This window comes from Convolutriloba macropyga, chromosome 8, assembly GCF_964194025.1.
Source record: "Convolutriloba macropyga chromosome 8, txConMacr16.3, whole genome shotgun sequence".
Classification (NCBI taxonomy): Eukaryota; Metazoa; Xenacoelomorpha; order Acoela; family Convolutidae; genus Convolutriloba; species Convolutriloba macropyga.
This window is the reverse complement of record NC_134475.1, coordinates 66,597,464-66,612,204: the sequence shown is the minus strand read 5'-3', so window position 1 is coordinate 66,612,204 and position 14,741 is coordinate 66,597,464. Positions and strand designations below refer to the sequence as shown.

General features: G+C 34.7%; 2 protein-coding genes across 3 annotated transcripts in view; both read right to left on the bottom strand.

The window, feature by feature from the left end:
- Positions 1 to 4,672, bottom strand: part of LOC142344933 (uncharacterized) — a 54,412-nt gene extending 49,740 nt beyond the window's left edge. Inside the window, exon 1 of the mRNA XM_075397018.1 lies at positions 1,109 to 4,672. Within this exon, the coding sequence (XP_075253133.1) occupies positions 1,109 to 2,462 (1,354 nt within the window). The 5' untranslated portion in view covers positions 2,463 to 4,672. The remainder of the gene's footprint in view (positions 1 to 1,108) is intronic.
- LOC142344936 (NEDD4 family-interacting protein 2-like) overlaps positions 1 to 14,741 on the bottom strand; it is a 316,413-nt gene that overhangs the window by 102,191 nt on the left and 199,481 nt on the right. The window lies entirely within an intron of this gene.

The following is a 14,741-nucleotide window of genomic DNA, read 5'->3' as shown; positions in this document are numbered from 1 at the left end:
ATCCATTTTCGTTTTAATGCTACGTAGACTGAAAAATTTATGCAAAACAAAGTGTCAAATTTATGGCCATTTGTTGACAGTAAAACCAGATTGAATATCTTTATAAAATCATTCAAATACTTTTTATCATTATTTGCGACCGAACTTAAAATATAATTTTATCGACTGTAATTTTTCAAAGGCTTTAAAGAACTCATAGCAATTGGCGACAACCCATTTCTGAGCAAACTTGTGTTGTCTTCAAAATCAAAAGTTACGGATTTCCCATTTTTCTTAGAATAACTCCACGGTTTAAAAAAATGTAACCTTTACCATATTTTGATTACATTCTATAAATACAATTGCATTTTAAGTGATGTTTTTATGCTCTTGAAATGCGGTGATTTAATTTGGAGATTTGAGACGGTAAAATCCGAGTCCAAACAACGCGTAGAATTTTGAGCTTTGCTCATGAAGTGACAATTGAAAGGTAAAAGAAAAATTTTGAATCACGTACTGCTCAAAGCACAAAATTATAGGTTGATGTCTATTCAAAAGCTGAGTTACTTAAATGTAGAATTGTCAATGCTATTGTTATGGAAGAAATTTTATTATAAGTCGATTGTTGTCAAAATAAAGATTCACGTAAACTTTTATAGCACAAAAACTAATTGACTGTTAATTTCGAATCAAATTTAGTTCTTAATTGCATCTCTACGAGAAAACAGTCTAGAAGTAGTTTATGACCTAAAAATTTTGCAAAAATTTTGCTCATTTTTTAACAATCAAGCTATTGTAGCAATAAAAGGATAAACAGTTAAATAGTTTTCCAAGACTCCAGAAACTTTTTCTATATTAGCTCTTATTGTACAATTTGATACTAAGACATTGTTTAACTTCGTGGACCCACAAAAAATTAATAGTTCAAAAAACTAATTCTCAATTTTTTTTCTTCAACGTGTTGTCTGCGGAATAAATATATTGAACATAAAGAAGAACTGTTTTGTTAAGAAGAATCCGGAAGCAAATCTTACAAGTTACATTATTAATGATCACATCTGTTTATTATGACTTTCAACTACAAAAAGTAAGGAAAAAGATTCCGAAAAGCGTTCAATTGAAAACTAACCTGAAATCTGTTCTGAAAAGGGAAGTTTCGGTGAAAATGAATCAAATTCCGCACCTTGAAACACTTCGTGGACTGTTAAACTCAGCGGAACTTTGTCGAAACTTTTTGAAAACGAACTTCGTCTTTTGCTGCAATTCTTGCTTTGCAAAAAGGCTGAAACTGTCGGGACTACTTCGCCTATTTCAGGCCAGCTTGAATCGCTAGGCTTCGAGTTTTCCAAATGGTTTTCATACTCTGGACAATCTTTCGGAACCTTCCTTTCGCACAATCTGGCATTTCGTTTAGGCGTACAGGGCGTCATGTTTAAGCTTTCGATCGTCGAATTTCGGTCAATTATAGAAAATGTATCACAAGCTTGCGTTGGATTTGAGCTGTTTGAATTCTTTGAAGATGAAACGTACGATAATCTACAATTTGCGCATTCGCATTTTTTACCCGATGACGATGTGGAGGGTATGAAATTCTTAGGGGGTAAAAATGGGGGTGGTTGAGGCGATGGCGTTTTCTTCGACTGAGGTTGAGATGCGATGCACCCGCTACGCCGCCGACCATCGGGACGACTGCAAGAACCCAAAGCCGAAGGTTTAATTCTCGGGGGGAGAATCGAGTCCGTGGTTGAGAGTCGGTTTTGGTGGGCGGCTGAGTAACTGTGTTCGGCAGCTAGACTCCCGATGTCTAAGGAGTCGGAACTTCCGATTGAAACCGATTGATGACTTGAAGTTGAAGTAGTTTTAGAGTACTCATCGTAACTATAATTGGGAATCTGTTTCGAATAATGCAAATGTGAGTGGGTTCCACTGCATGTGGCTATATGAAGCTGCGATGATTTTCTAGAACAATGGCAACCATCACAATGAAACGATTCTGTCGAAGAATTAGACGAATGACTTGAAGAAATACTCGGCGCTTGATGACTGAAGATTTCACTAGCCGTTGATCTAGAATGTTCTGAGGGAGTTCTGTCGTCATGTTGGTTATTTGAATTCGCACTTTCAATTACAGGTTGAATCAACTGAACAGATTCTATTCTTTCGCCCCCGTGAGACCCCGTCAACTTTGGTGATCGTGCTTGTGGGAAATAAATCCTCGGAGGGGGTTCGGGGGGAATTTCAAAAGATGTCGAAATGTCGTCTGAGTCATGTTGTAATGTCAAAGATTTGTCAAAAATACACAAAATTTCTTCACGTGAGTCATCTAAACTTGTTCGCGTGTTGTTTTTGTCAAATGATGAAGTGCTTGTGATGTTTCGGGCAATCGAGGGTGAGCCGGGCGCCGAATTGTCAACAGTGCCCGATCGGCGCAAGATATTCTTTTTAATGTTGCCACAAAGAAAACTAACCTTCTCTTTAACCATTTGGGCAAATTATGGCTCTATCAGTCTCTAATTGTAAAATAATATTTGGATGACCGGGTAAATTATAAGATAATAAGAAGCAAATTTATTCAGTTTGATGTTCCTGTTTAATAAATTGCCTCAAATTCATAGCAGAATTCATAACTCGAACCAATAAATCGGTTAAATATAACCAAATTTGACGTAAAAGTGGGAAACAGGGTTGTAAAATTTGGGTTTTACAGTTAATTTCTATTGGTTCTTTTTGGTAGTACACAATATCAGTTACTGCCTTAACCCTTTCTGGAGCTGGTTATTAATCTGCGGTCGTTATAAAAGGTGTTATAACTAGCTGGTTTACGACGCTTTGCTCTGTTAGCTATAAAAGGCTGTTTTGAGAGATTCCAGTTCAAAAGGTTCAAACTAGGTTTTGTCCCTTTCAAATATTTTTACGAATTACTCCAGGAAGATTCTTTGAATCGCCAGAAGCACGTAAAATGACAGCTTTGGGTTTATTTAACAGAATAACCTGCTTTGTAATTTGTTGCAGAAAAGACATAAAATTGTGAATGAGATAGAGCGAGTTAAATAGAACAAATTGGGTTGGATAAATAATGGCCGACGTTTGAATTCAATTGACAGTCGCTTTGTAAAAATAAGCGCAGAGGGTTCCAACAAATAAATGTACACCTAATCCGTTATCTGATTAAATCTCCTCCGAGCGTAGACTAATCACGAATCTGGGCTATAATGACAGGGTTAGAGCAATATATCATAATTTAGTTGTTAAATGATTTTTTACCCAATGACAAAATATATGATCTCATGCTTGCTTGTGACTATATAAAATCGAGTCACATTACAGAGTAACGAGGCCGCTGGTTACCCTGTGTTCGTTTTTCAAACAAAAAACGATACTATAATTTATGTCTCTTAGGTACAATTAGCTTAGATAATTTTCTGATAATTTGATGTATGGTAAAATATTGGGTACATTCTGGGCATTTTGGCGTTGGGTATTTTGTCCTGACACTATTTGATTGATAAATGAATTTTTTTTTGAAAAACTAACTAAGTGTAGTAATGAAATAATATTGAGCAAAATATGCACTGAACAACGCGAAGCTAAAAAAGTGAGTTTGGGTAAGAGAGAAAGAGAACTTTGTATTTCTCTTTTCAAACCTCCTGTCAAATTTGTTACCTTATCAATTTCTGCTTGCAAAATTAGCATGGAAAATATGGACTAGGGTAGTGGGGGGACGGAAGGGAAAAGGAAGATAACTTTTCCCCATTTTTACTCTGAGAGAGGGAAAGAGAGGTTAGTGCTAAGATAACACAAATAAATATCTCGGAGTCAGCCGTCACAAAAATCACACCAACACATAACAACTATTTTTGCTTTCCTTATATATGTAAGAGTATGTGGTGCAACTTTTTCCCAGCTTACCATTAAGGAGTTTAAAATTGCCTGTTTACCAGTTCAAATGGAAATGGAAGGTAAAAAATGGGAACAATTGTAGCTCAGTTTTGCTTCCATCATGCAATTTTTACTCCCGCATCTCGTAAAAGACAGTGCGTTTGTGATAAACAACGCAAATAAACACAAGTAAACAAAAAGCTCACAAAATAAATGAATGTTTCCTTATTTATTTATTGTTGGTTAAAACTACTAAACTTGATTAGAAAATTGTGGGAAAATAAAAGGTGGAGGAAAATTCAGTAATCAAACTTTAAATTCTTGTTAAAATTTGCATTATCTAAAAACGTCAAACAGCGAGGGAATGAAAATGCAAAAATGGGAACAAAATTAAGACGGAACATGAAAAAAGTGAAAATGTTAAGCTGAAACGTTTAAAGGAAATGAATTGACGCGTTGCCAATTTTCATGTAAGGTTTCAAAGCTTAATAATTCTGTTGAAAAAAGGCTTTAAAGCTTTAATTTATTTTCCTGTAACAAATAAAAATTGAAAGCAATATATATGACTAATTACAAATATACCATCGAAAATGCATTGATTTATTATATAAATAAACCAAGCAAGCTTAGAAAGCAGCATATGTGATAAGATAGGTTAATTTTTATAATTCCTAATTTTCGGGGAATCAATTACCAATTTAATCTCTTAGTAATATTTTTATGATGGTAACATAACAAAGTTGTAAACAAAATAGATAACCACAGCAAAAATTGTGCACTGCGCTGAAAAAATACAATATTATCAAGCGCACAATTTTTATGGAATTTTTTAAACGGGAAAATATATAAAACGCTATAATTTTAGACCAATCAAATTTAAGTAAATCTGAAATTTTTGAAGTGTTGGTATTTGAGAATGAAACAGAATTGTGAAATAATTGACAGACATAAGGATGATAGCAAGTTCACCTTTAGAACAGGTTAAATTTTGATCCAACGAAGGGTTTCTATCCCGTCCGCTGAATTCCGATTAATATCTCCAAATTTAATGCAAGCACGTTTGAAATATTTGATTAGAGCTTTACTCAAATCCCTCTAGAATATCCCTTCAAACTTAATCACCCAAATTCAAAAGAAGTAAAGTTGTTACAGGCAATTGATTTGCGCCCGCAATTTGGGCTTTTAATGAAATGGTACTCGAGTAACAGTTGAAAAAGATTAGTCTCACTCGAAATTGAAATCCTAACAAAACATTAAATCATTTTGCAACGCATTTGAGTAAATATTTGACCGACAAATGCGAGAAATATTTCAGCCATAGCACAGCGATACATTTACAAATTCTTACCTCAAATTTTAAGGTTCCAAATCGATAATTTAGTATCTCGAGAAAAAGGTTGAAAGGCTTTGAATTTTTCTCTTTTTCTCGCTATTAACGGCTTTCAAATTTCTCAAGAGAATTTTAATCTTTTATTCTTTTTTCAACAACCTTTTTGATCAAACCAAGTAACTTATTTCCGACCTTTGAAGGGAAAATTTTCCCACTTTCAGCGAAATTTCCCACCATTTCAAGGCTTTCCTACAAAATTGTGGAAATTTTATTGCCCATAACTACAAAACAAGGTGAAGAAAATTTTGGCGCTGAATAAATTCCTGAAGATTTATACTTCAAATGACTTCACGCCCAGATGAATAACATGGACTTGAAATCTTCTAATTAAAAAGAAGAGCTTAATGTCACAGTTAAGACATGAACAAACTTGGATTGTTTCCTTTCGGGGCTGAAATTAATTCTCTTCACACAAACTGGAGTCTGAAATATTCATTCTTTCATGCAAACACGATCTAATTGTCCTTTAATGTTGAGTCTAACTTTTGTTTTATTCTTAAGTGTTGCGTGCAAACGTCGCAAAATTATCATTATAACTGTCGTCTTTTCAGACATTTTGTAACGCAACTTCAAAAGCGAGCTCCTAAAATAAGAGAAATGAATGTTATAAAGAAATTTAAACAATGAACATTGCATTCAAAATTCTGAAACTTAAGAATGGTAAAAAAAAGCCTAAAAAAACTACAAAAACAGCTCATAAATAATTGAAGAATTGTGTTCTTGTCAACAAAGTATATTTATTCTACTAAAAATATCAAGAGTTTCCTTGTTCTAAAACATGTTTTCATTGTTTCACGTTATTCATAGGGACATCAAATTATGAATTTGATTCAATCTCAGAATTTCAATCAGTTTTTTGTTTTGAGCAGGTGTAGTATATGAGACATCATCCAACACGGAAAAGTTAAAATGTGTGCAAATAAAATAACTGCATCATTTCTTATATTCCGATTAACAGAGCCAAAATGTTCAAATGTTAAAGCCGAAAACGCAAAACGCGTCAGATAGCCGTAAATTGAACTAGTAAATGCTCAACCGCTTGCGAGCAAAAAATTTGATAAAGCTCTATGCTATATCTGTTTATTACCAAAAAAGTTTTTGATTACAAACAGTTCAAATGCTATTCTTGTTTTCAATCATTTTTTTTCAAAAAAAAACGAAACGAGAAATAGTGTAGTGTATACTTTCTACAAGTAAATTCATTTCCCAAAAATAAAAACCGGGAAACTGCAAGTATTTTTTTTATAAAGTTCAATTTTATTGACTTGTTTTAAAATAATTTTCAATTTTGTTTAAGAGTTGTAAAAGATTGTACAATTTCAGGCTTGTAAAAAAGTCACACAAGAAGTTCTCTCTTAAAATAACGAAGAGGACGATTCAGTATTCTGTTTGACAGCTTAAAAAACTTGTCATTTTACAAATTGTTTTACAATATGATTTTAAAAAATAGAAACCAAATTATTTGTAACACGCCAGCAAATTTTATAGGGCAATCATAAGTAAGTACTTTTAACCACGGTTGTATTGAATATAACGACTAGATATGAAAGCTAACAGAGTAAAAAAAAAGACAAACTTTGATCCCTCAACTCTCAAAAAGTGCAGGAATTTATAACACCTCCTGTTTTATTGCTGCTGCTCAATAATCTGAAGGCAATTCAATCTTCGCAGCCTGGTTCTGAAATTTACGCCAGCTTGGATCATCGATGACTCTAATTCCAACTGAATAATAATCTGGTTGAAACTATCAGCAACTCGGTCGTTCAATGGACTGTGACTTTAAGTTTGGTTGAATTTAAGAATATCCTTCGTGTTAAACTATGTACTGACGTTAGCCATTTGTTCAGTCATAAAAATTTTTTGTTGCTAACTACCTGTTGCTACCAATACAATGAATGCCAGTGAAGATTTCAATGACTAGCTTATTTTTGCATTCGCAGCGTTTAACAGATTCATCCAATAGCCAAACGAGTTTGCCTTTTTAAAATTTTTTTGCAAACGCTCTTTTGAACAGTTTGATCTGTGGTTCCATTGATGTAGATGTTTGCGAGAACATCTTTTTCAGAACAAACAACCTTGTGCTTGAGCCATTTAGGAAAATTTCTCGGATCATACTACCGTTCATTATTCGGCATCAAAGGTGTACTTGCATTTTCACGTCCTAGAAGGAAGTTACTTTCTGTAAGTGCTGTCAAGTCTTCTTACTCTCCACTTACTGGTCTCAGGAGTTTCCGTTCACATTTTTTCCATAGATTTTTTTAAAATATTATTATGCTGAGAACGTCATCAGTAATGCTTACATTGTCCGAGATTTTAATCTTGAAATTCTTGCAACTTTGAATCAGTCTTTTCCAGATTCCATTAAAATGTAGCGAAGTTCGTTCTGTTGTCACTGATGACGATATTTGGGCAGCCATGTTTTGTTATCAGGGCTATTTTGCATTAGTCACGATGCTTCGGATAGACATGACTCGGTGTCTAATGACTGGACAACTTCGATGTGTACTGCTCTGGTTGTTAGACAAGTGAGAGGTAAAACCAGCTAACCCCGTTTTGCTGCAAAAAATTGGCCTCAATGAGTTCTTATTAGTCCAATCCGGTATGGCTGAAAGATATTCTCATTGAGTTCGTGTGCCTATAATTGATACATCTCGACTTGAAATTTCTCAGCCTGTTTTGTATCCCAATGATCCCAAATATTCATTGCAGAAAATTTCTCATGTAATCTGTGCCTTCTTATAGATTGTCAAAATGTACTCTTTACATTAGAAGTTGTACAACTGGATGCTTCGCTCTTGGTAGTTTTGTTTCTAATGTTAATCAAACATTCACTCAAAACTTTTTTGCTTCTTCTATGAAGGGTGACGATTTGGCGATGTTCATTGTTTATTAAATCTCTTTGCAATTGATAATCGACCTCAAAACACAAATAGTTTTTGGTTTGAATATTTCATAGTAGCATTTATTCGGCTTCATGAATCTCAGCAGCTGTTAGAGTACCACTTTTTGTTCTCAAGCAATTCTCAAAAAAGTTTATGATTCAATTGATGCTGCTCTGTCGTTTCCAGTCAAATGCCTGATCTACTTGACTTTCTCTTGCTGCGGTACTGATGTCTTGCGCAGCTTGGACATCGTGCAGATGACACAAAGGCTTTGAGCATTTGTTGTCATCAGTTCGTAGAACTGCCGAGTGGTCTAACCACAAGTAATCTTTGAGTTTTTCAATTGACCTATTCAGTTTTCAAAGACTGCAAGTTTTTAAAACACTTGACGCCTCGAAATCTGTCCATTGATGAGTTTTCCGACATTCCTACTGCTGTTAGCATTGAACATTGTTGTTTCTAATTTTCTGAGTGTAGTCGACGTTGATCCAAAGTTGAAGCTGTCCAATGATTGTTGTGTAATCAATTTTGAAAATTCCGCTCAAAATATGTATTCTAAGAAAAAAAATTTGAACTGTGGTTTTGTCATGTTTCTGATAGTTTTTACAGAGCACTCTCACAATGACATAAATTAATTTCAACGTTAATTCTTCTTACAGATACTATCTGCTTCTGCCGAGGCGTCTGAAATCGTGAGCACCGTTTTTGAAAAAACTTTGGCTATTCGATATTGTTCTGTTTTTCTCTCAGTTCAGAGCACCAATTTTTAAACAGCTTTAAGTGCTCTATTGACAACCCTTTTTCCCATTACTGCTCAAGTGCTTTGGTAAAGGGTAAACGTATCCCAAGCGAGTCGAAGACTGCTGTGACGAAGGATAGGACAACTTGTGAGGTTTTTTGTGCTGGAATTTTCTTACCTTTCGATTTGTGCTGGCGGCTGTTTGACGTAGCAGTCTTCTCCCAGGATAATTAGAAGATCATGCAGATTGTAAGCTTGATTCAAAAAATTATTCAAAAATGGACAATGGTTTTTCGATTCTTGAAAATAGGATTGAAAATTTATCAATGGCCACTGCTTCTCATGTTCCGAAACAGCAATCTGTACTAGTTCTGTCTAAATGTATTTTTTCGATCCTGGTTGACACAGAATTTTTTTGGCATTAGACAGTTTAGACACAATTGATTTGTTTACAAATGAGATTGACGATACAGCTTCATATTTTGCGAATACGTTAAGGCTGTGCTCTCTGTCTGTCAGCTTAATTTGTAAGAACGAGAGTACTCATTGCCTGATGTTGTAGCGTCTGAGACACTCGTTCTGGCTTTTTTACTAGAGAAATCTCAATGCTAATGTTTTCTGTGTCGCCCTCTGCAGATAGGGAAACTGCAGGTCTTGCTTTTGCAGTCTTGAATAGGTGACCTGTTTGCAAGAGTTTAGACACACTCAAAGTTTCCGGACAAGTTCTTGCAGTTCATTTGTTTCAATTCATTTGAACTTTTCCCAAAATTTTTGCAGACCTTGAATAGGTGACCTGTTTGCAAGAGTTTAGACACACTCAAAGTTTCCGGACAAGTTCTTGCAGTTCATTTGTTTCAATTCATTTGAACTTTTCCCAAAATTTTTGCAGACCTTGAATAGGTGACCTGATTGCAAGAGTTTAGGCACAGTCAAAAAGTCCAGACACGTTCTCGCGGTTCAATTAATTTCACAGTTTTGAACTGATCTCAAACCGAGTTTTTAGCCGTTCGTCTTTTAAAAGACTTTCGATATAATGGAATTGCTTGAGTCTTCAGCGTATGAACAGAAAAAGCTCCTGTTCAGTTTATTGCAACTTTGGAATTTATGTCTCTCAAACTATGAGTTTGTCTACGCCAACAAATTTTTAAGAATAACTGCTTTTGAACCGCAAAATCTCTCAGTAGTCACCTTTATTGAAGCAACCAAAACTATTCTTCTCTCAAAGGGGGAGACAATTTCTTTAGAACTCAGCGCGCATCTTGATTATAGGTAGGATGTGTATCCAAAACAATTTAACGTGTTCACCGCCATTGTAACCAGTCTTGCAAAGTTGATGGTGATGTGGAGCCGCATTCGAGGATGATTTTATATATTTTTTGAGCTCTGCGTCTTCTATTAAAATTGATCTACCATACGTATAGCAAAGTAGATCCCAATCTTGATTATAGGAATGTGAAATGAATTCAAAAGTTCATATTCGTGCTTCTGTTTGACCCGTGACACTACTCTTCAAAAATTGCTTCTTTTCAGGATTGCTGAATTTTTTTCGATGAAAAACGACTCATCAACCAAACTACTCTGGCGACCCAAATAGATGCCCAAAAACTCAGCCAGTTTGATTTGTGACAAGCCACTGTAAACAAGCTCATTCCGTGTAGTCAAATGACTTGGGGGATTGATTTGGTTCACTGTGCTTCTTTCACGGCTCTCGGCAAATCCGTAGCAAGAATTGTGTGTGCAACTTTGTCTCCGATTCTGGTTAGAAAAGTTAATGTTTCTTGGAGATGAGTTGTCTGCTTAGAGAAATCTTTTTGCTGATCTGTCACTCTGAATGTCTTTGATGTACCATGCTGAAATTGATGACTGATCAGACCTCACATCGAAACTAAGAAGCCCTGTGCACGTGTATTGAATGCTGTGGAAAACCCCGGTAAGACTGAATATCTTCTCTTGTTAGTCCCGCTAACTGACTATTTTTGAAAATTGCTTGCTCACATATAGAGGCAGTGGTTGAGCAAAGGACAATGTTTCGGGTATTAATTTTGCCCTTTGTTTTTGTAGTTTCCTGTTTCCTGACCGCTTTCAACGTCTATAGCAGATCACGTTGGTCGTCAGATTCCCTCTTCCAGTTCAATCTGGAGCTGTTGCTGCTGTTTCTCTGCTTCTGCTTTTGTTTGTTCGATATCGAATTCCTGCAATCGTTGTCGGAGACGGAGTTCTTGTTTTCGTTGTTGCTGTTGCACGCGTAATTCTTGTTACTGCTGTTGCAGACGTAATTCGCATTCCTTTTGTTGCAGTCGAAGCTTAATTTTTCCCTCTTTTTTCTTGTTCAGTTTCACAGTTCCTCTGCTTGTTGTTTAACAAAGCGATTTAAAAATTTTATATGCAGGACTTTAAGTTAATTCGACCAGTGCGACTTTGCAACACTGAGTTCTTTTTTAATCCAATTGGTAGCATGACCACGGGAAGAAACCTGAGCATTTCATCAGTTTAATTTTGATGGGTTGTTGTACCTGCCTATTACGGTCTGATTTGAATTTTTTGCTATTTATTGTGGCTGTCACTGGAGATGACTGGTTTCCCAAATCCTTTATAAGCCCGCAATGTGTGACCAAGACCGGATAATCCTTTTTCTTGTCACAGAGGTTCCCAAACCCTTCAAATCAAAAATCTGTCTTCAATGACTAAACCATTTATGAACAATTTTCATCCAGTTTTCTTGCGCACTGTGCCAAACTGTCAAATCATCTTTCTTAATGAGACTTATCTGAATTCTCTGTTCTCAACGCTTTTTTCAAATCTGCCATTTCATGCTGTTTGAGTGACTCTTTTTCATTAGATTGCGGACCCGCAATGTGTATTGAAAACGGTCGACAAGTAGTATACGATGTTCTTCAATATCTCCGTGATTTGGTATGTTTTCATTTACCCATTGAAAGACTTCACTTTTTTCTGCCAACATGCGTCCGGAGTGATTATCTCACTTCTAAAAATTTTTTTTTTAATTTTAATCATAGCATCTGTGGCTGTATGTGATCATTTTTTCAATCTTTAGTCTCGAAGAAATCACGTTAAGCTTTTGTTTTGTTTATGTTAGGTAGCCTTCTGATTGGGAAGGTTGTCTCGAAAACGAACTGAGTAGGTAAACTTGCCTTTTGTCTAATATCTTGAGTTGACTATTTCCCTTGGAATCAATTGATTATTATTGTCTATTTGGTCTTTTAGCGGCTGCTGTTGCTTAGTTCCGTTGGTCCACAAAACAAAGTTGCAGTTTCGATGCTGTTCGTATTGTTGTTGATGTCCGGCAAGTCGGCAAACCAAATTAAATGCGACTGCTCAAGAGTATCCGCGGAACGCGATATTCACTCAATTTTTAAGCCGGTCTGTTTCTTTTCCCTAGTTCCACTTGAGTAGTAATCTCTACGAAACTCTCACTCATTTGGTTGTTCGAAGGACTGTCACTTTATGTCTGATTGAAGTTAAGAATATCTTTTTTGAGAAATTCGAACCTTAAAAGTGTAGGGCCTCAGTAAAATGATAGTTGTTCTGCTTACTAACTGTAGGGTAACTTATCTACATTTGTATTTTCCTTATTTTATATCTAGAAAGAAAATAACATAAAAGTTCTTAGTTGGTTAAGAATCAAATCCTGGTCATTATGAAAGTCAAGTACTCTTTGTAACTGTCTCTAAGGTTTCCTAACGCAATGTCATAATGCTTTTGCACTATCTTAACAATTTGGTGAAAACAATTAACGAATTTTTTCTCATCATTTACCTGATTTTTACTCGCTGTTGACTGTTTAATCCGTAAAAATGTTGAATCAACAATAACGACTTAACAAAGTATGGTTCAATAGTTTCTGTTGAATCCTCAAAAAACTTAGAGACTACTCTAATCAGATACTATATTCTGTGGTAGCTCTGTTCTCAAAAATAGAAGTGATGGACAAACTCTCAATCACATCTTGTACATTTTTTTAAAAAAAAATTTGATTTTTCGGGTTTTTATAAACATTTCGAGTTCTGTAGCTTTGATGACTGATGTCGGATGTTTCTTTTAACTATTTGCGCCAACAAGTTATTTGATATATCAAATTGATGATTAAATAAGCAATTTAACATTCAACGATTGTATTCAAATAGAACTTTGAAATGGTAATTAGATTAATCGCAATTTTTCTTAGGAAACTATTATTTTCAAAACTCTCATGAAGATGTAAGAGCCGCCCATCAAAATTGGAATTTCTCCTGCAGCGCTCTGCAGCTAATCAACATAACTTCTACAACAAGAAAAACAAAGTACACCAAAAAATAATGAACTTTTTTTCTGCGAGTATTCCTCAAGCCCAAACGTTGTCCTCATATTTATTTCAGATCACTATTCGATTTTTTGAGAATTAGTTTCAGGTTAACAAATGAGAACTTTTTGAAGAACCAAAAGAACATGGCTCAAGAGAAAATGTATGTTGTGATCAGCCACACGTTGTCTCTGGAAGATGAAAACGACAAAAAACTAGGTTCAAGCTAACTATTAGTCCCTGCACAATATATTGTTATGATTTCCTGACCCTTATCATGCAAAATACACTAGAAACAAAAAAGGAATTGGATCTAAAATCACGTAAACATGAAGCACTACAAAAGACAAGAAAATTTCAAAATTTGAAATAGGGGGATATTGATATTAGCTATAAAGAAAATAAAAAAATAAAAAAGCATACAGAAAAAATATCAGAAGCCAAATGGGGTTAAATTGCCAAGGAATACATTATTAAAGTTTTTGCAGATTTGACTTAAACTAAGGGACAAATTCCAAATGATGATGTAAACATTTTCCATGAAACTTCAGCTTCAATTGAGTGAAATGTCTGTAAAATCAGTTTGGAGCGGGTGGAAAAATTTCGTCAAAACTCTGTTTCCACACAGAACAAACACTATTGAAGTGTCAAGATTTATAATATATATTAAAATGAAGAACAATGAAGACTGTATGCATTATTTGAGTCTCTGGAACTTTTGTTTATCATACTGACATTTTGTTGGGAAGCAGTCATCATCTTAATCTCATTTTGAAGAAAATTGTGTCCCAATTTTTTTGATCAAAAAAAGGTTTTTACAGAGTGGAGATGAAAATTTTACGGAAAAAGTGTCACAGCTGCAATTTTGGTGCATTTTAAAAAATATATTGAGTCATGCTTCCAGGGTCTTAAAAAGTATGTAAAACCAAGGAAAAAACATGTCCAGGGCTATTTCTATTTTGGAACACTATTTCATTTTCTGAGTAAACAATAACTCATCATCGGAGAAGTTTTTTGAAGAGCAAAAGCCCAAAACTTGCAGAAAATGAACAATATTCCTTTGCAAGAGAACATGAATTTTGTTTTGAGTCAAAAAAAAATTTGTCCCATTTGAAAAACAATTTTATGAAACCAAGCTCCATGTTATAAATTTCTCTCCGCAGGATCTATTGAAATTACTTCTTGACCAGAAACTTCAAGAACAAAAAAGAAACAAAAAGAAAAGGAGAGTTAAGTCGACAATCGACCAAAATACAAGCTGCAAAAATTGTCAAAACTCTGTGTGTATAAACAAAACACGATCGAAGTTTAAAGATTTGTATTATAAACAGTATTGAAGAGGAGTGAAAGACAATAAATATTTTAATTGTGAGATTTTTTGAAATAAAAATGATGCCTTTGAGTATTTTACAGTTTGAACATTTGAACCAGTGTTTTCGTGACGTTGTTTTTCCTAATTTCCTCAAAAAACAATAATGGCAATTTACAAGGATGTCATATTTCCTAAATGATACAATTATCTTTTAATTTCTTTTGCTCTTACATAGCAAAGTTCCGTGCTAAGCAATCATC